Source organism: Amblyomma maculatum, chromosome 2, assembly GCF_055883805.1.
Source record: "Amblyomma maculatum isolate TAMU_Amacu chromosome 2, ASM5588380v1, whole genome shotgun sequence".
Classification (NCBI taxonomy): Eukaryota; Metazoa; Arthropoda; class Arachnida; order Ixodida; family Ixodidae; genus Amblyomma; species Amblyomma maculatum.
Window position 1 is genome coordinate 41979493 of NC_139345.1, and position 26265 is coordinate 42005757.

Genomic DNA, 26265 nt, shown 5'->3' on the forward strand with positions numbered 1-26265 from the left:
GAATGGAACAGGGAGCCTCTTTTTTTGAGCTAAGAAATGCTTTTGTCGCCATCATCTTTAAACGGCGCACTGTGTGCTTGGTGCGAAAATCGGAAGGCTGCGTTCTCTCCACTCCTTCATGTCGAAGCCCTTATAGAGAAGGTCGTGGGAATGGCATCAGCCATCTTCCTTGCTTTTTCCTTTTCTATTACACATCCCTGCATAACGAAAGACTCTTGACAGTGCATTAGTTCTAGCCACAGTTCCACTAATGCAGGGGTTCGCATTTGTTTTTCCTTAGGGAGCCCCAACAGCCATGAAGATGTGCAAAAAAAAAAAAAATACCACGTTCGCCCCCCCCCCCCCCCCCCTTCAACAATCAGATAATGCTGCATGTGAATGGGCCAGTACTGGTTTTTTCTGTAGTTTAGTTAACTTTTTTAACGCATTTGTTTGTTTTCTTACTTTTGCAATTACTTTTCTTAAATAACCATCTCTTCCTTACGCTGAGGCCCTTAAATCGAAATCACGAATGCTGAAAACTAAATTCACCAGACCAACTTTCCCCTCCAATCGCGCGCTCGGCAACACCGGGCAGGCAGTCCAGTGTGAGCACGAGCAACCCGTGGGTTCCGCGGAACCCAGTGTGAGAACTCTTGCACTAATGCAATACATGAGCGCGCAGGGATGGCATTGTCGTCCGCAGTCCAAATGCTTGGGCGGAATTATACTTTTGCGACACGGGATGTTTCGAAGAAAATGAAAAATCGCGCGCGTACTGAATTGCAAATTATTACTATTGTACGCGAGTTTCGGAGACTGTGTTCTGTCCCTGCGTCCTACTAGAAGTGTACGGCATATTGACGCTGCGCACTGGACTGAAAATTGATGGCGCCACAGGGACCACATTATAAGCGTGCTGAAATTCCAGCTTTCCTCCTCTCCTTAGATTGTGATAGGCTCTTTGATTGCGACGCCTCACCACTTGCATCTTTCCACCCTATCCCGACCGGAAACAGCGGAGCCTGAGCTGCTTGTCAAACCCGTATACACGCCTTCCCGAACCTCTAGAAACAGGGTCCGCACTCTGCCGAGCACCGAGGTCTTCGATAGGGCACTGTCCAGAACAGGTCGCGTCCTCCTGCAAGTACTAGTCCAGATGGGTGATTCCATTGGCAGCGCATCCATGGATACACAACGCAGGCCTCCTTGAATGCGATTCCTCCTGCACCTCGGCCAGCTTGCGCTTGCACGTCCACGGAGTCGTCGTCGGATGACGTGCGAGGGACTAGAGCTGCCCCGCACAGGGGCAGGAAAAGGCGGGCGCCACGCCGCGGCGTTTCACTTGCAGAAGTGTTCCTCTTTGGTGACCCTGCACGTCTGGCACTGCACCTTGCAGCACCAGACGAACTTGCAGTGGCACTTCTCGTCCACCTCGCGCACCACCGTCTGGTAGCCGCGGCCGCAGCACAGCAGCCGGCAGCCGTCCATGCCGTAGCTGGTGTTGTTGCACGAGCGACCCGTTGTGCCCAGCACTGCCAGCCTGCGGAAGCGAACACTCGAGTCAGCAGAGTAGTTCCACTAGGAGTCCTATGTCTGTATCTGTAACAACACATTGTTAACATACAAAATATAATAATACAGGCAGATACATTTCACAGCCATACATCGTGGTTCTGTCAGTCGATCGCAACACTACCAGTTTAATAAAATAAATTGGCTGTATTATTTAACAGAAGGGCTAAAAAAGTAATGAAAAGTGTAGGTCTTTATATCGTTCGATAGAAATCAACTAGCCACTTCAAAGTATATGATTATAACTTATATAACTTCAAATAAATAACATTTTAACCGACATTTTTTAGTTTTGTACCAAATATTGACTGAAGAATGTCAGCCATTTACAAGTAAGCAATGGTGGAAATGATGTTGACATGTCTCTAGACGACATTATAAGCCTTCAAGCGTCTCTTTCTGGCCTAAAAGCTAGAACGCACACCGAAAACTCTCGTGGAAATGAACAAGAACCGCAGTTCTTTAACCTAATTTATACATTAGTCAACTATTCCATTCATCCGATGCCACAAATTTCACTAAGAATATGTCAGCAAAGCAGTTTTGCTGTGGCTGCCGCCCACCACACGCGCGCGCGTGTGCACGCAGACGCATTAAACAAACGATCTCTGAATTTTGCTTCCGGTCTCCTGATAGCTAGGCAACGGCTGTTCAACCTTCTACTTCCTTTGTGTTTGATTAGGTTTGCTTTGGTTTGGTTTATGAGTTTTAACGTCCCAAAGCGACTCAAGCTGAGAGACGCCGTAGAGAAGGGCTCCGGAATTTAGGTCACCTGGTGTTCTTTAACGTGCGCTGACATCGCACAGCACATGAGCGCCTTGCTTGCACCCTCACTGAAGAGCTGCCGCCGAGGCCGGGATTCAATCCTGCATTCTTGGGCACACCAGTCGATCGCTCTAACCATTACACCACCACGCCGGAGGTATTTACATTGCGTGCAACCTACACTTGAGAGTGCATACCAACGCCACCCTCGAAAGCAGCGGCCGACCTTTATTGCATCACCGTGAGTGCCACGTGGAACGTTATCAAACGGGGATTGATGAAGCTCTCCAAAAACCATCTCACGCTGCATGTGGCCCCAAGGCTGCGTTAGACAAACCAGCAAACGAAATGCAGCGTAATGAGGCCGTCGCATGTATCTCATAAGCCCCTCTTCCCCTAGGTTTGTTTGCTGCTCATACGAAGAATTTTGCACGAAATAAATGAAGATACTCGCCCTTCCAACGTCACTACTGCTTTCGGCCTGCCCTTTTGTTTTTCCTAGCTTCACACATCAGATAAATTGAAGAAACTGTTGCACAGATCAGTTCTATATTATATGAACGTAATCATTATTCCTCTGTTAACCTTTACGTAGCGACTGCACTACGTTGGAGAGTCCGGGAAATTTGCGCAGCTTTTTCTTTCCAGCGTTCGTGGAAGCAAACGTAAAGGTGAACGTCAAGGCAATGCACTCACGCTCCCTGGTTCTTGGGGCCGCTCCCGTTTTCATTTCGGCCTTGTTAGAACACGCAGCAGATATCGCCTGTCAAAACTGGAGAGGAATTTGGCCGCCAGAGGCAATGACCGATGAGGGTTGATCGCTTAGAGTCCTAGAGGGGATTAGTGTCAACGGGCCATCGCGTAGATGAAAACTGATGATAGCCCGGGACTTCTCTTTTCTTTTTCTTTCGCCGTGGAATGCTGAATTTTTTTGTGCATTGCGCTACTGTATCTAACCACGATGTACAAGAATCCGCTTGTGACTGCGTCATCAGGTAAGGAGTGACACGGATGTCTGGAACCTGGGCTGAGTATAATTAGGCTTGTCTGGAGCCATGCTTAATCGTCTATACGTAGGTAGCGCAGGCGAAGACCTGCTGCAATAAGTCATCGAGTATTTCGACTAGATTCTCGCTAATCAATTTCAGCAGCCAATTTTCACAACCCATCCTGGCTTTAGAGATTTCACAATCAGAAGGATCAGGTGGAGGAAAAAAGCTCTTAGGCCGCGAATGGTGCGAGAGTGACGAGCTCTTGCGCGCAATCAAAGTACATGTTCATGGTTTTTCCCCCAGCTTTAGGGTGCCGCAGCTGTATGGTATCGCGCGAACATAGCTTGCACAGTACGTAGCACAAAGGGAGCGAGCTCTCACGTTTCGTTTCTGGTGCAGTAGTCGGGCGACTCCTCGAGGTAGACGAGGTCTTTCTTGCCGGGCTTCTTGACGTCCCTGAGAACGGGCCGGAGCCGGGGCCGACGCTTTCGGCTGCCCGCCTTGGCCCCGGCGCGCAGCGTCACGTGCGTGGCGCCATCGAACTTAACCGACAGCGCGTCGCCCACGGCGCGGAACGGCTTGAGGCGGCGCCAGCAGACGCGCACCGAGCACGAGCCGGACACGCCGTGGCACTTGCACACTGTCTCCATGGAGCGACGCAGCGTGCGGCGGCCGGCCTCGTTGTTGTGCAGATTCATGAGTCCTGGCGCCGTGGTCGGGTCCTCGCCGGCGTCCACGAACTTACGGCTGAACTGGGCGCCGAAATTGATGTCGTCCGAGCAGCCGCCCCACTCCCAAGAGCCGCGCGGCTTGCGCTGCCGGATGGCGCTGTCGCAGCCGCACTCGTTCAGCTCGCCCTTGCTGCAGGCGCGCGTGATGCTGTACGCGACGCCCGCCGCCGACACGCCGTACACGTACGCCTTCTCGCGGCTCACTGCGCAAGAATAATACAACCAGTTAGGCTCGGAAGTGCTGCACGGGACCACGGCCGCTTAAACACACTTGTCAATACCATCAACATTTGGGTCTCGAAAGTGTACATAGTATGAACACTCGATTGGCCTACTACAAAGCGGAATTTATTTTGACGTTGGGACCAGAGGCCCTGCACAGGTGAGCCACTTCACCTACTCAAAATTAGGATCAGTGACGACTGCGGGATTGTACTGTCAAAGGAACAGTATGCATTGTTTTGCCATCAAGGACGACAGACGCATCACTATGGGGGTGTTGTGATGTAAGAAGTGAGACCTCGCCAGTATCATCACGCATCCCAGGCGGGAGAGTTGGTTTGAATTTAAATGTGATAGCTGTCGCTTGTTGTGTTCCGGGTCGAGAAAAAAATTCAAAAATGCAGTGTCATCATTCCTACAATACTTCGCAGACAGCCTGTCCATACTGCATGTTCCAGTGGTCCTTACCTCAGCAAGTTACACTGTTCGCGAGGTTGGAAGAGGGCGGGGGGGGGGGGGGGGGGGGCGTTTATGTCGTGCTGGCATGGTCGTGTTGTGCTGACGCGGCGGCATGCCGTGCCACCCCTTAAATTACAAAGATAAAAACAGACTATATATATATATATATATATATATATATATATATATATATATATATATATATATATATATATATATATATATATATATATATATATATATATATATAAAGATAATTGCTAGAATGATTAGGCACTGTACGATGCTTGTAGACATATTGAATAGGAACAAGTCTAGGCTTAAGTACGTAATGACTTACTTTCTGTAATACCAAGCAAAGCAACCCAGACGGGACGTTTTTCATTTCGCATTATACAAGTTGTGTAGAACAGGCTCTCCCAGCATGACAGCAGTGACACGGCCGCTCGACTGCAGCGCTATTCTTAAGCTCATATCGAGCTGCTGAGGCTCAGGATCAGTATAATTTAGAAAAACTTTGAAAACTGATGGCGAAGTGTCAACGCATTCGCGAGCATCATAATCTTCAGTTTCTGTATTTCGACGGTTACCGTTTCTTTATAGCATTTCTTATCAATACCCTATTGTCGATATAAATAAATCCGCGAGGATCTCAATAGCTCAGGTTGATTACTGCGCAGTTTTCTAGAACACGGGCACCTTGAAAAGTTTGTGAGGGCATGAACTATAACGCTACTCATTCAACTACCTTGGCAACGCCTTCATTGCCTAGTTTTCAGAACAAAAAAGACGCCAGTAACGCTTATATGATTCCAGCACTGCCTTGGTCAGCACAAGCAGATATCATTATACATTGGGAACATTGTTGCAATATATGCACAGTAATGCGCCTGCTTCGAAAAAAATAAACGAAATAGAACGACAGTATGCGGTTCGCTTGTCAAAGGCGTGCCTTGTGTAACACCTCGTTTAGTGTGCATTTTCAGGCGCCCACGCGAAAGCTCAATGTTCTTTTCGCATCAAATTTATGCCTTCAAGAATTGAGAATGGCAGCGTGCGGTCGTGCATGTGACCGATCGAAGTACTCATCGTTTTCTGTGTGCTACTCCCGGCTGTCAATACGAAGTAGTTTATATAGTGCTTTGTTTTCATGTCTGCCGCAACAGCAACCGCTGTTGCGGCGGAACAGTTTTGTTAAAGAGCTCACATGTGCAGATGTCAATTTTACCGCTGTCTGGCACCCGTCTCTGTGTTTCGAGGCGGTACAGTAATAACAGTAGTAGTCGGCGTAACTAAAAGGTGGTTGCCGCGGAAGCAGATGGGTGTCACGAGCGGAGGAATGCGTAACGGAAAGGCAGTTACTTCAGGAACCATCTGGAGACTTTATTTTGAAAGGAGTGGGCATGACGAGATTGGAGGAATCTCCGACCTATGGAATGGTTACTACGGCAGGAAGCAGGTTACATTTTCCAAGAGGAGATCAAGGCGAGAGTGTAGGAATGCGCAACCGGAGAGCTGTTGCTATGGGAACCACCCAGTGAGCATGGCGAGAGCCTGAGATTTAGTAAGAAGGCGCAGCCGGTGAGTGGTCACCGGTTAACCTCCCTGAAAGAATATTCCTTGGTGGCATAGAAGTAGCGTGCTGGTCCAAGGCTTAGCGGTGGTTCTGCCCTTGACCAGCAATTTTTTCGTTTAAGCAACGCCGGTACATTAGCGCCATGATTACATGTAACGGCCCCTTTCGACCAACCAGGCTTGTTCATGGAGGGCATTGCAACTCCAGCCTGTGTTTTTAGCCTCTGACGTGGATATGAGATGTGAATCTTCAGATAACACCTACTGATGGCTGCTGCCGTCGTGATCGAAGAAAAAAGAAACAAAACAAAGTAGCCCAGAGGATTGGACAAGTACGCATATCGCCGACTTACAGCAGCGTATCGAACATTACGGACCGCACTAGCGAAATGACAAAAGGTGTTGCGAGCATAATTGCAACCTATCACACACACGCGCACTTTGTCCCAACCATCGCTCTATAGTTCGCCTCTAACACGCTTTGAATAACAGCGTTTGCATTGGGATCACTATATAGTCAAGTCGAACAGCAAGGAGGTCGCACGATATCAACACCTCTTCTCTTTAAGGATGTTTAATATATATAAATGAAAGTCGGGCAGTGAAAGAAGGCAACGCAATAAAAAGCAAGCAAATCAAGAACGAATAGGTGTGAGCTTCGCCCGCCGAACCGAGCATACACCGTTGGCAAAGTCATAAAGACGAAACCCTGTCCAGACACGTGGAAGGATCCCCCACCCCGGCTTTTAACGACAACCGTATAACACTCTGTAATATAGCAGCTCTCAACGCCCGTGTCTCGTTGGCGTCGAAAGAACCAATTTCTGACGGCATCGTGCCACGCGTGCAACCACCCCTGCGCTAAAGCCGTAGACGACGTGCACGCAGAAACCGACAACTCGGCGGGGATCGAAGCGCGCACCGCCACCCATACATGTATACCGGGGGGACTCATTGCGAGTGGGGCCGCCCCATTTTACGAGCCTCATCCCAAAAGAGGAGGAGGTGACTTCCCCACCCGTGCCATGCTATTCGCACGGCGCTGCATTGACGAGCACTGTCGAGCCCTCATTTCGCCTCACTTCTGCAGACACGGATGGCGCACACAAATAAAGAGGTACACAAGGGAATGAAAAGCTCTCCTCCCCACAAGTCCGAGGCAATGAGACAAGGATGCTAAACGAGCACCGCGATCCCGCAGAGACCGCGGATGCTGCGCAGGCGGAGTTTGCGGGGTCCCCCGCGCTTTTAATCTTGTGACGAGTCACAGCGCATGCTATTTGGAACGCGGCGGTTCTGCCATCCGGCCCGGATTTTCTAGCTATAGCGGTAAGAAAAGTAGCGGATTGAGCCGTGGTGCGGTGGTCTGCTGTAGTCAGTCAGGCAGGATCTGCCCTCCTGCGCCCTCAGCTGGCTCGCCTAGGAGGTCGAGAGGTGTAAGGAGACAAACGAGGGAAGAAGAAGGGGAGTAAGGATCAGTTTTATCCAACGCCTAGCGGGAAGCCTAGGTGTGACAGGGCACCCTTCTCCGGGGTTTTATTTATAAGGCAGCTGACTCGTGCTGCGCCGATGGCCGTGTGTGTGAAACGGGGAGGTGGGCCGAGGACTGTCGACAAGTAGTCCAGCTGTATTTAGGGCTGCTCTTGCGTGCGGGGAAAGATATTTGGAAAAGATGCCCACTTCGAGTTCATAATATCCATACAGAGCGTCAAGTTATGAGTTACGAATACCGTGTCGACAGTTTGGCTGACTGAGTATAAGGGTCAGAAGCTCAAAACAACATCTTGGCACGGCTTGAACTAGTCTAACATCATTCGGCGAGGTCTTATAAAAGTTTGCAATATTCTGAAACATTTAATATTTTTAGTAGCCGTATGTAAATCAACTTCATCTGCCTAAAGGTATACAGGCAGCGCGGGAAAAGCAGGCTGGTGGAGAAGTGGTGACGCTGCAGCCGTCATTTCATGTCACCTGGGAGGATGATTTCCGTGACGTGAAAAGGACTTTCTTTCCTCCTCTGGATAATAATAAGTCCCATGATAACAATACGGACGGTAAGAGCCGCTTGGGTACTTTGAAAAGATAGTTCAAAAAGACGGGAAGAAATCAAAGCAGATTAGGGAACAACCATTGTTAATATAACAGCGCGAACAGGAAGACACAAGACAGTATAAAAGGAAGCCACAGGACAAGCGCTGACTCACCTGTAGCTTCCTTTTATATTGCCTTGTGTCTTCCTGTTCGCGCTGTTTATATTAACAATGAATGTTTACCAACTCGCCCAACAAAGCATCTTGGCAGATTAGGGAACAAAGCGAGTTTGATGGTGTCCCCATGCTGAGATCAGGAAGAGGAAGTGGACATGATTATGACACGTATTGCGGGGAAAAGACCCTCTTAGAGTATAACAGTGTGACTTCTAAGGAATTTATTGTATCAGATGGCTACAGAGTCAGCTGGGCAGGCTAGCTAGGTATTCCGCGGATATAGGACGGCTGCAGCAGGTAGATCATTGGGGATACGGCTCTAATGACGTGAGTAAACTGATACTGCTACTGTTAATGTCATCGCCGTCGCCGTCGACGACGACGACGATTGTGATGATGACGACGTTTCAACACCCAGATGCTGCACACGAGTTATGAGGGAGGCCGTAATGTAGGGTTCCAGATTCGTTTCGAATACTTCGTATTTTTATAGCAAGTGTTGACATCGCTTAGCACACGAGCACTTTTTCCTCTATCGAAGTACGGCATCTGAGGTTAAGTCCGGCCACCTTGGGACCGACACCCAAGCGCCGAAGGCACTGAGTCACCGTGGCGAGTCCATTTCACAATTTTGGCTTGCAATTTTAGACGCACATAAATTTCAAGGTTCATTTTGTTCGTTTTTATGCCGAGCAACATCGTATGCTATGATACGATGTTTATGTAGGATACCTATTTGTGGCCCTGTATGTCGTCAACCCTCGACCTCTAGCAGGCCTTTACAAATATCTCTTTTTCACATACGAGAAAAATGTACTGCGCTCATCGGCAGAAAGGTTACCGTTTCAGCTGGCCCATGCGTACTCTCGCAACTTCCAGAGTGTCGCGAGCGCCTTTGGCTTCCTCCGGCTTCCATTGATACGTTCGCGGTGCCATGCTGGTGTGGCAGGCCAGGAAGAAGGGCACACGACCATAATAAACCAACGACGTCGCGAAGGTTGGAAGTCTTTCGCAGGCCGCTGAGACGCCTGGCGCACGTGGAGCAACAAACAAACGGACGCGAATGGTAGGCCCTCGTCGGGCGTCGGCGTTGGCGGCCCCCCGCGAAACTGACTCGAGACCTCGTCACGGTCTCAACATGCGAGGGCAGGGAATTTATTTACGATTTCGCCGGACCATTTCCTATTTTGGTCACTGCTGCGGCGTTCTTTCCATAGGCTCGGCGTACGTCGTGTTTTCAGCACATTGAATATCTCTTCAGATTCCTTATGAACCTTTCTATATATGGTCGGCTGCAAAGGCCGCTTAAAGAGTACGTTGTAAAAGAATCATCATCAAATACCGCTTTTTTGTGGGCACATACAATTTCGCAAGGATGCTTTCGAATATTTTCTCGTGTAACTCCTTATCAGCCGCAGATCTATGCGAGCAACATCAACGTGAAAACCCGACTGTGACGAGTGTACTAATCTGCGGTTGATGTTACTGCGTAACATGAGCAATTACTTGAAGCTGTGGATGCTCCCGAGCTTGCGGAGGTTTCCACTATCAACTGTCGCTGAAATCCATAATTATCCCTTCTCATCCTCCTTTCTCTGCACTCATGGCAAATTTAGTTACCATGCAATATGTATGAAAGGCTGCGTAAGTGCGCTGCTTGACTGCCTGGCACTCCGGCGCTGGTCATTGAGGACAGTCGGAAGCATACAGTAGCCTGAACATACGGCGTCCAAGAAAAAAGACGCCAACCAGCTACTAAGCTCAATTATACGTCAAACAGCTTTTTATGTAACACCCAGAAACTTTGTACATTTTCTGGGAATGGGTTATTTATAGAACGTTTTTTCACATATTAGTTGGAAGGCACTCACACGGACACTAGAGCCGAGCAAAAATCTCGTCAACAACCTTCGCCATGTCATGACCTAACTGTTCACGTAATCCTGGCGCAGGTAATCCAAACATTGCATTCGCGCGGTATCATTGGCCAAACCAGAATAAACTTCGGATAATAGTAATGCCAAAGCAATACGTCACATGTTCGAACCAAACCGAGAATGTTATGGTTTAAAGTCGAGTTCGGACGAAAAGAAAGCCGCAGGAACGGAGCGAATTCTAACCTGCAGGGACTTCTTTTGGGATGTGGGATCGGAATGTCGAAGCTATCGCCGCAGCTGATTCCTCCGTGTGCACACTGCAGCACACTCTCGCTCTGTGTACTACACGTCGTCGTCTCTATCAACTTCCATCTGCGCGAAAATGCTTTCGCATGTTATATTCGGCTTAAATGCGATAAAACCTTGCCATTTTATCATTATAATCGTCATCATCATCATCAGCCTGACTATACCCACTGCAGGGCGAAGGCCTCTCCCATATTTCTCCAATTAACCCGGTTGTGTGCTAGCTGCATCCGCTTGACCCCAGCGAACTTCTTAACCTCATCCGCCCACCTAACTTTCTGCCGCCCCCTGATACGCTTTCCTTCCCTTGGAACCCAGTTTGTTACCCTAAGCGACCATCGGTTATCCTCTCTTCGCACTATGTGTGCTGCCCATGTCCATTCCTTCTTAATTTCCTCTAGAATGTCGGTAACTTGAGTTATTTCTCTGACCCACTCTGCACGCTTCCTATCTCTTAATGTTACCCCTACCATTTTTATACTGAGAACAGAGTTTCGCGTGTGCAGCCGGGGCCAGAAATGCGCATGCGCCGCTACCATGGCAACCAGCTGCGCCGCTGCACGGGTGTTCTGCCGCTTCTCGCGCCGGCGCTGCACTGAGTATGCCCTATTACCATGGCAACCAGCTTCGCCGTTTCACAGGTGTTTCGCAGCTGCATGTTTTCAGTCTACATTGTGCATGTCAAAGACTGAAACTGCGGCCAACTATTTTACAGACCCTTGATCAGACTTCAACTCCATCAAACCAATGAACGTCGATAAATTATAAGAATAAAGTTGTGCTTTACACACATACCGGATACGCAATCGTGTCTTTAATGGCTTAACTTGTATAGTCAAACCAAAGATAAGCCAAAGGTAAAACAAGCTAAACGTAACTCTCGCTACGTATAGCCTGGCCTAGCTGAACTATCCACCGCCATTTTTTTAGCATCACGACAAAATTATTACATATATATGCAGATCTTTCCTCAGCAGGCTTTTAGTTTTTGCCAGTAATTTTCAAAAACGCTCCCTATTGGTTCTTAGTAGCATGCAGCCAAAATGTTTTTTGATTAGTGCTCGACATATTTCTGAATTAAATGTTTGCTACATGGCAGTTTAGACCAATTATATGAATACACCATAATAAAGTGTCTTAAATATTCCAGAATTGATTCATAATTATTTTCAAAAATATTGGAGGACGCTTAAGCTCCGTCTTTGAGGTTATGACGCGATAGCGTTACTGGCTTCTGAATGCGGTTCCCCTTGCGGTTACTTGCTCGTGCATGCAATCTCTTCTCGCTTTATTTCTAATTTATTAATTTGTGCCTCTAATATTTCGTACAATCCCATTAGCAAGCAGTTGCAAGGTGCCACGTTATCCAGCTACCAGTCGTAAGCGACCACCTGGAATTAAGATCCGTTTTAACCAAGGCGTACGCACGTGCCTGCGTCGCCTATAGGAGTAGTGCGCCTGAGTCGGCATCAAAGATGCCTAGACGGTTTGTTCCTATCACACTAACCCACCTGATAAAAGCCCCAGTTTACAGCTCCTCTCAAACTTTATGGTATCATGTGGCCTCGTTACGTCACACAAACCATCGACGAGTCACTGATCGGTCATTCTCCTGTGAGCTATCACCTGCCGAAGCCATGCCCGTTTTTGTGTTCGCCCACAAAACCCACAATGCTGAAAATACTCACAACGCCCGGATTTCTGCAGAACGGGGTCTTTAACGTTATCGCGATGGCTCAGTGGTCAAAGCGCTACGCCCGGATACTGAACCATAGTGAACCGGGTTCGAACCCGACCACTGGCATCCGCGTTTCGATGGCGACGAAACGCAGGGGCGTCCGCTTGCTGTGCGATTTCAGAACATGTTAAAGACGAATTCTGCGCAACCGATCTCTCAATCACAACATCAATCTCGTATGGGTTCCGGCTCACGCGGGTAACTTCGGAAACGAAGGGGTCGGCCGTCTAGCCCGAGGCTTAACCAACCGGGAGACGGGAGATCTATCGGGAACGGACGCGCCTGTCGAGGCACCGGGCACATACGCGGAGGTAACAAACTTTTATCGCGAGCTAAGACGCACGTGCCCCGCCCCTCACCCCGACCTCGACCGGGCGCAAGCCACAACACTCAGACGCCTACAAACAAAGGCCATTCTTAGCCCCTACCGACTATCGTTAATTACAGACGGAGAATTCAACCCTGCATGCCGGCACTGCGGTGACGGGACGCAGGCCACTCAAGACCATATACTGTGGGAATGCTCCAGCAATCCCCCTCCAAAGACACTCTTGCCAGCTCCCTCAGCGGAGGAATGGGACAAGCTGTTGGGCAGCCCAAGAAAAACTACGCAACTGGCCCTCGTCACGCGAGCTCAAGAGGTCGCTCCCGACTGGAGGCCACCCTAGACTCGCCCCAGCCCGAAATAATTCCTTTCATTTCGTGGCAATAAAAGTTGTTACCACCACCCCAGGGGGTCGAAAGTATTTTGTAGCCTTCCACTACGGCACCCTCTTTCTCTCTTTGTTCCTTCAATCTCACCTTCCTCCCTTCCTTTAGGGCGCCGCTCAGGTGTCTAGTGAGAAGCGTATGAAGGAGCAATGAACAAGGGTAAATAGGGCACGCCTCAGTTCGCAGGTCGAGATAACGTTTCGACAAATGGACTTGTCTTCTTCTGGGCATAGAAGAAATACTTTAGAGAAGTGTGACATATACCGCGCCTTTCTTATTTTATAAACCAAACGTTATCGCGCTGAAACGCGTGCCCATCGGTCCTCTACGTGAGATTTAACTACTCTGTGCGAGCGCAGGAAAAAAATTAAAAACAAATTCCTGCCACGCATGAGACGCTTAGACCGTTCTTATCAACATGTGCATTCATCTCATCCCACAGTGCAGTTGCCTTGAAAACGCGTTCCAGAATCCGGGACCTGGTCTCGCTCCGGAAGGAGAAGAAATAGTGCCCATCTGCGCATGCATCTGGCTCCTGTGCGCGATCATTGCGATGGTGACGTGCTATGTATGCATATAAAGACCATGGAATACTGTCACTGATTTTACTTCTGGTTGCGACTTATTTCGCCATCCAATTAAAAAGATCGAAAGCAATGGCGGTACAGGTTGAACCGCAAATGCACTCTTGTGCGTAGCTGAACGTAGCCTCCCCGAACAAAAAGCAGCACGTGACGGCCGACAGAATTCGGTAGCACTTGCATAACGCACTTCAGCACTTTGGGCAGCTGTGAGAGATGGTACAGGAGAAAAGCTTCAAGCAAAAACTAATGAGGCGGTCTTTCGCCCCTGTCGACGAAGAACCAAGGAACAGACAGCGGGTGCATGCATTGGAAGGGGGCTTCGCAATGGACTGCAATATAGGGGGAGGTGAAATGAACTCGGGGTCCCGCAGACTAAACACGCGAGCAAGTTACGCCTTGGTCAAACGGGCAACTCAGTTGTGCAGCTCAGATTTATGAATGACTTGCCCGTAAACAAACGCCACTCAAAAGGGTTAAGCGCGCTAGCGGCAACACCTGAGAGGAAGAGTCGAAGGTGCAGCCTACGCTTCACTCTTTGCTCGCGTGGCCGGTGTTTACATTTACCGCGAGAGGCTCCTCGGCGTCACCTCAGGTGGCGTCTTTTTCGCATAATTCGCGCTATATTTCTGCCGAGTTTGCCTGTACAGAGGTCCTCTGAGCACAACTTGATTGTGCGCCGAGCTCGCATTTTAGTGTGCACATTATATTACGTAAAAAAAAAAAATGAAAGAGCACCGCGAGGAGATTATACTCTTTTTCACAAGCTGTTTGCAGCACGGCGAAAGGAAAGGCCGACTTGGACCGAGGCGAGAAGTGCGTAAGGACATGGCCATTTAATGCGCTCCATCCTGATTGGCCAAGATCTTTGTTACCTTCTGTAGTGCTGCAAAAAGCTTGTGAAATGGAGCATAAGCTTGCCGTTTCTGAATGTCAAGGCCTGCCATGCCACATGATGCGGGTGCTACTCAGCAGAGATCGCTGCTACTCTGGTAGTGGCGGGGGCGCATCAGGGATGGTATGCGGTCGTAATTAATCGCAATTAACAACCTACCTTATAGATGCAAGAAAATGCATAGATGAGCATTGCTACATCCGCCGAGACATTCCTACCACACGGGTGAAAATATACTTCTCAACAGGAAACTAAATATACTGTCCTTGTGAAAAACTGAGCAAACTTTGGTTTTCAGGGCGCAAAAACTACGAAATTTATTTCTCATCAAAATGAAATATTTTCGGGTTTACTCGATTGATATATATATATATATATATATATATATATATATATATATATATATATATATATATATATATATATAAGCAGATCAATTAAGGGGAAATGAGGGTGCTCGTTATAATACATGAAAGAAAGAAGCCAACAGACGGCGAGGCCAAGGAAAGCGTTGGGGCCTCGCCGACTGTTGGCTTCTTTCTTTCATGTATATATATATATATATATATATATATATATATATATATATATATATATATATATATATATATATATATATATATATATATATATATATATATATATATATATGTATATATATATATATATGAATTATAATCCTGTTCTTCCCTCAGCTGTCAGGGATGAAGTGTTATAATTTATCGACTCGTGTAAGAAGTGGCCCTGACAGGTGCACTGGTGTATTCGGCTTCACGAGACAGGCTACAGCGTTTAAAGCGGAACGAATCTGCTTACTTTCTTTTTAGCCACAGCTCCTTTGTTCCGTCTTTCTGAAGCTATAACAAAATGTTCATTAAGCTTAGGGCGCTGCTCAATATCCAATCCACCCAATTTTTCACGTAAGGCTGTGCCAGTTGTAGTTCAGGTGCGGTACAATCAGTCAACGCTCAGGTGCAATTTCCGCCACACAATTCCCATTGCACTGAGGTAGCCCTCCAGAATAACTGATGCTTGATTGTCACGCATCGACTCTGCCCATGGCTCGGTGACTAGGCTGAAGCGGGCCATGTACGCTCCCTCTCCCTGAATTTTCGCAGGCAGTAGGAAGGCGTTGCGCACCGTGCAAGCCGAGAGTATGCTCTGGCTGCGCGCAGGACAGCGTCTCTTGCTCGGGCGCGGAAGGGACGCATTCCCCTCGGTCGTAAAGCGCTGTCGCCTACAAGCGACGCGCGCGTCAGCGCTCCTCGTCGGCGTCAGTCGCCGGTAGTCAGGCTGGTCGGGATCTCCCCCCCCACTCCGGGCGCGGCCCGATAATCGGCCGCGACGATGCTTGCATCACCGCGGGGCCGTGGGCGTCGGACAAGCCCCGGCCCCTGGTCGTAAAGATAGCGGACCCTAAAGTGGCCCCGTGTCTGCCGCCAAACGTGGCGGGCATGCAAAAGAGGGCTGCTGGTATGCCGGCCGTCGCCTCGGCTGCTTGGCGGACCCGCGCAGGAATTCCCCGCGCCGCTGCCTTCGGCAGCGGAGACGTGTCGGATCTCGGCGGAGCATACCGGGCTCTCGGGAGTACATATGCGGAGCTGTGGACGGTGAGCGAGAGAGGAAGCTCCCGAGACGAGTTCGCCCGCCCCGCGACAGCTAATTTCTGCAGGAACCTGCCAGGCCGTGGGATACACGTTCTGGAAGTGTGAGCGAACGCTGATACCTGAGTCTGCGAAACTGGAAACAGAATCTATTGTATCGAAACTCGTTGCTGGCCTTGCGACGACTTTCGGTTGCTCGCCTCAGTTTTCATGCCCGGCTAACTTCAAATTTAACCCTACAGCATGTACAGCATTATGACAAAGGCAGGGGTTGAGAAAGGCGCAACTCTGAATTGCATATTTTTTCTCCTCCGTCGCCACCTTATTCTGCAGACGTTCACCAGCAGCCTGCACTGAGGAACCAAGCGGAGAACGCTTGATGGTCTTGTACGGTTAGCCCGATCTAATTCGGCAACTGGTCTGGCAACAGACCACATCAGCTGCAATCAAGCTGAAGTTCCCACGGACATCCTGGACCTGGAATTCACCGGGCTTGTCGGTGTGCGGCGTCAGCGCGGCTGAAATTTTAAGCCTGAATTGCTAGGCCTCGAGAACTGCTTAGATCTCACGCAGGACCATTCACTCCTAGTTTCTTAAGTTCATGACTCTAACAAAGAAGGTACACCCGACGTTAACCGTATACAAATGCGTGGCGCTCTATGCACGTCCACTGTCGCTGAATGTTTCATAGAAGTATATAATGAACCGGTTCATTATACGCGCGCAAATAGCAATTATAGACGCCATGCATCCTCCATTTAGCTTGACGTGATTAAATCTAGTATAACCTGCTTTAGTGCTAGTGTGACTCAGTTTAGCTTGGTAGATGGTAGGTGTAAGTGACGTTGTCGTCGTCTTCTCGCTATAACCTGCCAGAGGCACACGCATGAGGAGGACCGTGATGTGCGTTTTTCAAATTGTCAGGGGTGACATAGATATAAAGCCCCGCTTTAAGCTAGCCGTACGCACGTGCCTGCGTGTCCGCGGCGAGTCTAACTCGATCGGGATCCAAGGATTCTGGAAGGCTGTCTTCCGATCTCAGCCTCCCACCCGAGTTGACAGCGCCTGCCATATCGATGACGCTGGGAATGGTGAGTAGGTTATACTCGCGAACTAGTTATTTCGGGCGGAAAGGGAGAAAGAGTGCGGGGTACACAGGCTGAATGGGAAGGGGGGATGTACTCACTGACGTTGAGCACCCCTCCGAAGACAGACGGTATGTTGTGGAAGGTGGTGCAGTTCCAGCGGCTGGCCCGGAACTGGAACTGGCACTCGTCGATGCCCAGCTTGGCACCGCGGCTTACCGTCTGCAGGGCGCGGTGGCTAAGCACGCACAGGTCCCGGTTCTCCTTCACCTGGTAGCGCAGCTTGTGGCAGTTCTCCGAGTGTGCTGACGCCTTGAGCGTCAGCATGTTCTGGTACGTGCTCGGCATGCCCAGCAGCCTGCGTAGGCGGCGAGAACACACTGTCGGTCTTCGCCATGTTCGTGTGTTTGGGAACGTGTATATAGTGATCAAATAAGCATAAAGTTCCTCCTGAGTTCCTCAGTCCACTGGTTAAGCTATCGGTGAAAATCCTGTCAGGGGAGGATAAGCAAAGCTCTTAGTTAACCTAGTTAACTATCAATATCCGAGAGATGCCCACAAAGGGGGATGTGCCATAGACGTGTGCATTTTATGAGTGAAGTCTAAATGTCAAAGGCAGCAATCGCAAGATGAGTTGGGCGATGCAAAAGTACAGTCGTCACGTCCCAGAACGCAATGGCTAAAGGTTGCAAAACCCTCCATTTCGTACTTGTTCAGAACAGAAAGCAAGAATATAGGGATGGAACGAAAATACAGGCAGGTAACACTCAGCGCCATTGTTCCAGAAATTAATTTCTGCCGATTGACACTGTCCTTGGAGCACTTCTTCCTCTCTCTTCCCATTATCTCCAGGATTAGACCGGCAACATGGATTACGTATCCGCACGTGCCCACATGGTAATATATGCGGTGTACGCTTTCAAAAACCTGGATGTTTACTGTTGTTCAAGCGAGTTTGGGCCTGGACCGCAATTCTAGTGAGCTTCGCAGTACTGACGCAAAAATGGATTAAAAGATGGGGTCGAAACCTGTCGTGCATCGCGGCATCGGCAAAGTCTCAAGCAAAAACTACTTCTGAAATTAATTTCTGATTTGTTTTTTGGAGGGGAGGGGAAGGGAAGCAACGCCCCTGTTTCGGCATTGACGAGAGCGGTGAATAAGAACTACGCGCCGTCACATGCGACTGTCAAATGAAGGGCGCGTTTATTTTGGCACGGCAAGGAGTCTTTGGAAGGCAACGCATGGGCCGGTCGTCCAGTACAAGTTATCGTTGGAAAATGGGCTGAAACATGGACGATGCGCATGTTGCCAATAGGCTCGTGATGTTTTCAGATGGGCTGCTTGGAACGAGGCGCTTGTAAACTGAGTATACACATGCGCGATCTTTAATGAACATCTTTGGTACGTCAATGGCGCGATAAAGCTGAGCGCCAAAAATGTTTACGTCTGAAACGAAGAAATATAGAGCGAAAAATTGCTTTTCTTAGATGGCTGACAAGAGCAGCTTTTATTGGCGGTTGTTGACTGATAATGAAACCTCGATTTGCCACTGGCACCCCGAGAGAGTGTCGCTGAAAGCACGAGGTCACTACACTGCCTGTCAAGTTTAGAACAAAAGTCTACATGAAAGATCACGCCGAGAGTCTTTGCGTATGAGGCAGGTGCTCTGTAAATTTATTACCTACTAGCCACGAAAACAACACAGGCAAGTACTTCCGCTACTTAGGACCATCAAAGACAGCGTCTGACGATACTCTGTGCAGAAATTTCTCCGTAACAAATCTTTTTTGTTTTCTCTTCACAGGTGATGTGTCCTGAACACAGGGCGTGCAGGTTGAATATATCTGTGCGGGGTCGACGGTTTAAAACCACCAATCTTCCAGCCTATGAATGTGACCTTGTCTCCCGCGTCTTTTTGTTGCAAAAGCAACGCTATGACAGCCAAAGCGAGATCTCGGGTGGCCGCAGCTACGTCGTGAAGAGGCGTAGCTACGAGAAGAAGAAGACGAAGAAAAAGAGACGATAAAGAAGACGAAGAAGAAGAATAAGAAGAAGAAGAAGAAAGGACAAAGAAGACAACGATGAAGAAGACGAAGGAGAAGAATATAAGAAGACGAAGAAGAGTATAAGAAGACGAAGAAGAGCATAAGAAGACAAAGAAGAAAAATACGGCGAAGAAGAAGACGAAGAGGAAAAAGAACGCTCGGTCACCCGCAGCTAATACTTTCGCTCCACATTCGGTTCAGCAGCGTTGAACCATTCTCATTTTTTATTATCAAACGTAAAGAAGCAGCATCTAGCACACCTTTGATGGTTGTGAGCTCAAAGTGGTCTCTAACATTTACTTCATAGAGCGGGACAAAATGTGTGTTTTTTTTTTTTTTTTTTAGAAACCGGATTGAGGATCTGGAAATCAATGTAAGCTTTACGTACGGCATGATTGGATGAAGTAATAAAAATGTGTTTACAAGTCTGGGATTATCGCCTCAATATTCGGCATAGAGCATCATTTACTGAACTACTCTTCTAAGACAAGAGCAACGAATACTGAGGTTTGCGCGATATGCAATATGCCAGGAAGATGACACGTTGCACTCCTGTTACACACGTTTGCATGCGTACCTTTTCTTCTTTAAGGATGCTTTATATGTTTCGCGTTCAGTGTGGCCCATTGGCTCAACGCCCGAAAAGAGCCACGAGATGCCCTCTCAGGCGCCGGGCCATTGAAACAGCGGTAGCTACACAGCCCCTTTTGTCATTTCCGACACACAACGCGCGCACCCCATTTTCCTCGCGTCACTTGCTCGCCGCGCCACAGCATCTTGCGACCTCGAGAGCCTCTATTACTATTTTTTGTTCTGGTCCCAGCCATGTGACGTCCCCGCGCGCGACTTATGGCCCTCTGGTGCCGGTCCAGAGAACAAATACGCGCCCATTACCGCCCAACCAAGCTGCCTTTCTTCGCCTCGCGTGCACAAAAAGGGAAGGCCACGGGCAAGCCATGCGCGGCTGGGGGACACACGATGAAGAAGTGGAACGAATTCACAAATCGTCCAACATAAATCTCGTCCTTTTCTCTCCTTCAGGAAGACAAAAAAGCGACGCTTTTTACCCGCGCTTTTCGTTTCGCCACGGCGCATATGATACGAAAGAGAAGAGAAATAAAGTAAAGTGACCTACGTGCGCTTTTCGCACGGGTTCTATACTGAACGTCGCTGTGAATAGCTGTCGAGGCTAAAAATACAACTGGCTCGGGAGTCTTGCTTTGCCCAAATCATTCGGTGAGAACGCGTCGGTGGCGAGGCGGGGAATTCAGGAACAACTGGGAACTGATAACGTGCGCACTACTTGAGCAAGCCTAATTTTTTGAAATGGAAGAATTTTCAGAAATAATGTGGAATAATCATGATGCCGACAGCCCAATTACCAGTTGCTAAACAGTGTTAACTGCAGAGAGAAAGACAGTAACCACTACGTTCAATAAGCGATGATCGTACGGATTTCGCGGCCTCTGTTGAGCACATGCAGCCTCCATTAAAGCAAGCAGCTATGGCATACAACGAAGCTGTTCCTTCAATCCACAGCTTACGGCTGACGTGCTCTAAAGATGTGCTGCAGGGTCTCTGCTTCGGTTTGGGAGACAGAAACCAAAGTTTAAAGAGGGGTTGTTGCGAGCATTTCAGTCAATCCTGCTCACCCCGGGCCCTATACTACCATGAACTAAAGTGCTAATTAACAGCGAAATATCTCCATAGCTTTCAAACATTTACGCCGTATTGCTTAAAGCAAGCCGATAATCGTCAAAATTCTCCCACGCGAACGATTTCTCTGGAGGTGACAGCGCAGTGCACGGGAAACTTTGACGAGGCCACGCTTTGGCGGAACCGCCACACATCCGATCCCGGAGGCCGATATCTCCTGGAGCGATGCGCTTAAGCTGCCTTTTGTCCTCGTTACGCCCTCTTTGGCGTGCAGAACTGCCCCTCCTCCTCCGCCTCTTTATTCCGTTCCTGTGTTCCCGTTTACGCCACGATGGCCTCCATCCTTTTTCCCCCATGCGTTAATCCAATTGGCCGTGATCGCATTTCGCGCTCGGAGTAGTAACGCGGTTAGAAGAAGGAGAAAGAAGGGAGCTCCGCGACGCAGTGACCCCGCCGCCGTCCCATTCAGAGACTGGGACGGGCGAAAGTGGAAGAAATAAACCGAAAAGAGGGATAACGAGGAGACAGGGAGAATGGGGAGCAGCAGGAGGCAGCAAGGGGAATGAGGGAACTTTCTCTAGTGCCTCCATCCTGCTCCCTTCTCCCCGCAAAGATGACGGTCGACGTCGGGTGCAACGTCAAAAGCCAGTGCTGTCCGGAACTAAAGAAACAAATAAATAAAAAGGAGCGTGGAGTGCGTCGCGCACCAGCCAGCCACCAAGCGACGCGAACCGCCTGACTCGCGGAAGTTGCCTTTGCCGCACAACAGTCAAGAGCTGCAGCTCAGCGGGCTTTGCAAAATCCAGTCAGCGGGCGGCGGTGTCGACGCGCTGTTTTGGATTTGTCCCCTCTTGCTTCGCCTGCCAGTTTTGTCCCGCAGTGAGACACTTTTAGAAAGATTTCCCTGCTGCTGCTTCAGATTTGCGATCGTTTTTTTCTCTCTCGTGTTTATTTTCTGTTTTATTTTTTCTTTGCGAGGCTAACGTAATACGTTTTGTGACGCGCAATTGGCCGCGGGCAATTTGCATGCGGTATGCGTGCGGTGTATGAGGAGCGGAACGGGACAATGATTCATGCGCCGCCTGTGGTTTGTGGTCTTTACTTCTAGGGACGGCGGCTGCAACAGCAGGGGAGGACGTTCGAGACAAGTGGCTCTGGCTGCTCCGGACAGGAGGAGTTTTATTGTATTTCTGTGTTTTGTTTCTCACAGATTAAACACGGTGCACGCGCAAACTTGTCCGCTTTCTCAGCAGAGCAGCGCAGATCTAGAGAACATGGAAAACATCAATTCATTTTTATTTGCCTCCGTCCAGGTCCGACGGACAGTGCGATGGCGTGATGAGGTTTGCAACTTGTTAGCGTGGTATAGGGGTATTAACATCGCATTAAATTGGCATCTATAGTTTGAGTCACGTTGCAATAGAGAGCCCAGGTAATTAACGCTACTCGGGGTTCTTAGACGTGTACTCACACGGTGCAGTGGACTGGCGCCTTGCGTTTCGCTTTGATCAAAAGCCATTCGCCGGGCCGGGTTTAAACCCACATCTATCGTGTGAAACCTACTGCTTTACTTTTTTTTTTTCGTGTTTTTATGCGCCGCTTGTACAAATTTGCGCTGCTATGGAAAATGTTGCCTTCGCCTGAGGAGCATTTCAGCAAAGCTAAGAATCTGATCGCGTACGGGCGTGCCCTGGGTATTCGGGGTTTTCCCTCACATTCTTACATGGGAAGAATATAAGGTATACTAAACCAAACGCGAACGGTACAATTAACTTGGCTAAATCAAATTATTAATTTATCGAAAATAACTGCACGCTTTCGAGGTAAATAATTCCTTCCATTCTTTTTAAAAGGATTATAAGGCGCGTTTTCAGTTCTCCTCCTCCAATAATTGTATTTGTGTCTCTGCAGCATTCGAATTTGAATTGTCCCTTTCACGTTTCTTTTGTCGCCAATAAGGCGTCACATTTTCCGCAGTCCGGACACGCGCGTTCAAAGAAAGCGTGCCGGTGCGGTGACGGTCACGGCTTGCAGTCGTCAAAAATGAGGACGCAGATGTACCAGCGACTCTGAAGCAAACCAATGTCTTTGCAGAAACGTCGACATCGAATTAAGCATCACCCTATACATCTCCGTCGTCATCACCACCCCTAGTTTCTGCCATGATCGTTCATGTCATTTTGTGACTGTCTTAGCTTGGCGCTTCAATCTCACTGATGCACTATTTAACGGTGCACCAGCATGAGTGCACGTATGAGTAGATAGTTCGACCACCTAATGGCGAGTTTTAGCATAGCGCATATGCACTATAGCGCATTCACATACGGGATTACTGTACGCCGGCTGCGCACGTGCAGCGGCCCCAAGTAGCCCCGCCTACCACTGCATGTGCGTGGGAGACGTCGGTAATCCAGTGTCGCCCACGATATTACGTCTCCGCTATGCTAAAGTTACGGTTACACCACAGCAAATGCGCAACGTATTGTGCACCTTCCCAATCATTTGACCGGAACGCCCGAGCGTCGATCGCCGAGTCGATAAGCGCCGTATGACGGAGCACAATGGCGAAATCCACGAAAATGCGTTCATGTGCTTTCCTCTGAGGCTGTTACGAGAACCGAACTCCATCTGCATTTTTGCTCGTTATCACTTTTTATTCCGCTTTCTGCATGTCGCTGAGCCAAGAATCGGAGAGGAAACCTGGTGCCGCCTTCTTTCATGTACGAGGGGAAAATGTAAATAGATGAGCGAAAGAAGATTAGTGGGGAGGTGGGCACTTAAACTCCGTCTTTAAGGCCATGACGCCATTGCATAGGCAACCCGAAGACCCGCTTTAATACCAAGCCGTATGAGCGTACCTGCGGGGCCTAGGAGTAATGTGCCTTACTCAGAATGCAACGGTACTGGCAAGCTGATTCTGATATCACCCTCCCATATAAAAGGAGATGGCCAAGTTGGCAGCTACGGTCAGTTAGTGCTCGGCCATGTCAGCTGCTAGTGCCATGATCCTAAGTTTTCGCTCACAACGCCGCCGACGCCGGATGTTCTGACGAACGGAGCATTTAACGCTATCGCGTTAATGATTACATTAAACGTCGTAGCCATCGCACTTCACGTTGTGCAACACCTTTCATCTGCTTTCTTCAAAGGGGAAATAAATCCTTCCTTGAGCCGTTGCTTCTTTTTTCTTTCAGCTCTCCACAAAAGCAATAAATTTATTTCTGGAAAGACATTGCCAAGGCATTTGTGCTATTCATTGCAAGATCGAAGTTTCTAATCAGCAGAACTTGTAGGAGCAGTGCCTCTTTTTTTTTTTTTTTTTTTTTTTAGACGGTTAGGGAAAGGGCTGCTTGTACCATAGGGGGAAAACCAGAAGGTATGATACGCTCGGAGTATAATCAATGGGTGTATTTGAATTCCATCCAGCTCAAGTGCTGTATCGCTCGACCTTAATTTATAATTTGATGACATCATTCAAAAAATCGAGAAGGATAAAGACGATAATCGTGCTCAAAAGAAGCGAGAAAGGGGTTCCCGAAAAAGTCCGACAGAGGACAGCTGCGTTGGGCTGCTCCACACTCTAGCATTCATGTAAAATAAAAAAGACGCAAAAAAATAATAGTTGGTGCACCACGATTTTCGCGCTCCGAATTCAGACAAGCGCTCAGCTTTCTCACGGGAATGGATCACTTGTCCATTAAAAAAAAATAATAATAAGGAGGCATCCTATATAGGCTGCTTGACACGTGAAAGCCGTCATATGGTTTGATGCACGCGATAAGCCATTACTCACGTAATTACGCACTCTGCACAGACTGATATAATGCATGGCGTGCTGTCGCAGCTCTCCGAGAACAACGTCATGAATCACGTTGTTTTGACATATGCTTCTCAACGCCTTATCCGCGGCATCATCGGCACTCCTCGTTTCCTATGGTGACGACTGCGCATCCATACGACGAGCTGTTCGTGACGTGATTTACTCTAATTTCTTGGCAAGAGAGACTTCGAGTGCAGAACGCAGTATGGTATAGCTTGAGCTTTACGTGGTGGTTATATGAGAAACATGGACGCATTAAAAAGGAATGCGCTCTGCGTGAACCAAGTGTGATCAGTGCGTTGCAATGCGAATTTATATCGTCCCGAAGGGCGCTGGGTAGTTCTAGCAGACCTGTAGTTCTGTCAATGCTTCCCGACCATTCATTGTTTCGTCCGATTGGGTCAAAATGGATTTTTTTTTGCGCCACTGAATACAAAGTGACAGCACTACCCGGCACTTTAATACGATAGGAGAGGAGTGTGCGGTCATCATCCGCATTTGTTGGAGAAAAGACAGAAATGAAAACTGAGCTATGCATATCGGGAACGTTTCGCACTTTCTACATTTCTAAACAGCAAACATGTTTTTACTGCAGTAACTACTACTACTACTACTACTACTACTACTACTACTACTACTACTACTACTACTACTACTACTACTACTACTACTACTACTACTACCACTACTACTACTACTACTACTACAACAACTACTACTACTACTACTATCTCTATCTATACGCTAATCGCTGTTACTGTCACTGCACTTAGTCCGAAAATGAAAGGGTGAACCTCACTGCACCTGTTGCAAGTTTCATTCCTGTGCTCGCGCTGGCCATAAGGTGTACTGAAACAGACCGCACAAATTCATGTAATTCAGAATGTTTTGCGGCAAAAGCGCTTAGTCCTCCGTCGAATCATAAAGCTGGTGCGCACGCCAGACTAAGTTCCCCACAAGCGCCTGAGCACGAGGCGAGTCGATGGAGTCCGTCGACCGCACAGTCAAGAACTGCTCAAACAGAACAGTACAGGAGACTCCTCAGACGGGTTCACATAAGCGTGTTGCCAAAAATGAGATCGCATCGGATTTGCGGTCAACTTGCGCTTCCTTCGAGTGAACTTACCAGCATCTGTCGCGAGTCGAAAGATTAAACGAACGAAGAAAGAAGGGACCAAAGTAGCGTAAACTGAAGACAGCAGAAAAGATGAAAGGAGCATGCTTGAGTCTCTGAGGGGAAAAAATTGTGCCGAAACGTAGGTGCACCGATTGAGAAAAGTGGAAGGTACGTTCGGACTTGCAATACGTCGCCCCGGCCATCGGTGTAATCCTTTTTCGCGTACACGGTGCGAGTTTGCGGAGTCAGCGTGTATTCCCGCGTCCGCGCAAGAGCCCTTAATGACCCGGCAGTGATGCGATCGGCAGAGATCTGGGACCGGGAT

At 48.6% G+C, this 26265-nt stretch overlaps 1 protein-coding gene across 3 annotated transcripts in view; it reads right to left on the bottom strand.

Moving 5' to 3' along the window:
- Positions 1 to 352: 352 nt before the first annotated feature.
- The window catches only part of LOC146198510 (protein Wnt-4-like), a 93271-nt gene continuing 67358 nt past the window's right edge, over positions 353 to 26265 (bottom strand). For all 3 annotated transcript variants that reach the window (XM_084594012.1, XM_084594010.1, XM_084594011.1), the window contains 3 exons: positions 17404 to 17660; positions 3693 to 4245; positions 353 to 1522 (listed from right to left, as the gene is read on the bottom strand). In XM_084594012.1, coding sequence (XP_084450138.1) covers positions 1321 to 1522; positions 3693 to 4245; positions 17404 to 17650 — 1002 coding nt within the window. In that variant the 5' untranslated portion in view covers positions 17651 to 17660 and the 3' untranslated portion in view covers positions 353 to 1320. The remainder of the gene's footprint in view (positions 1523 to 3692; positions 4246 to 17403; positions 17661 to 26265) is intronic.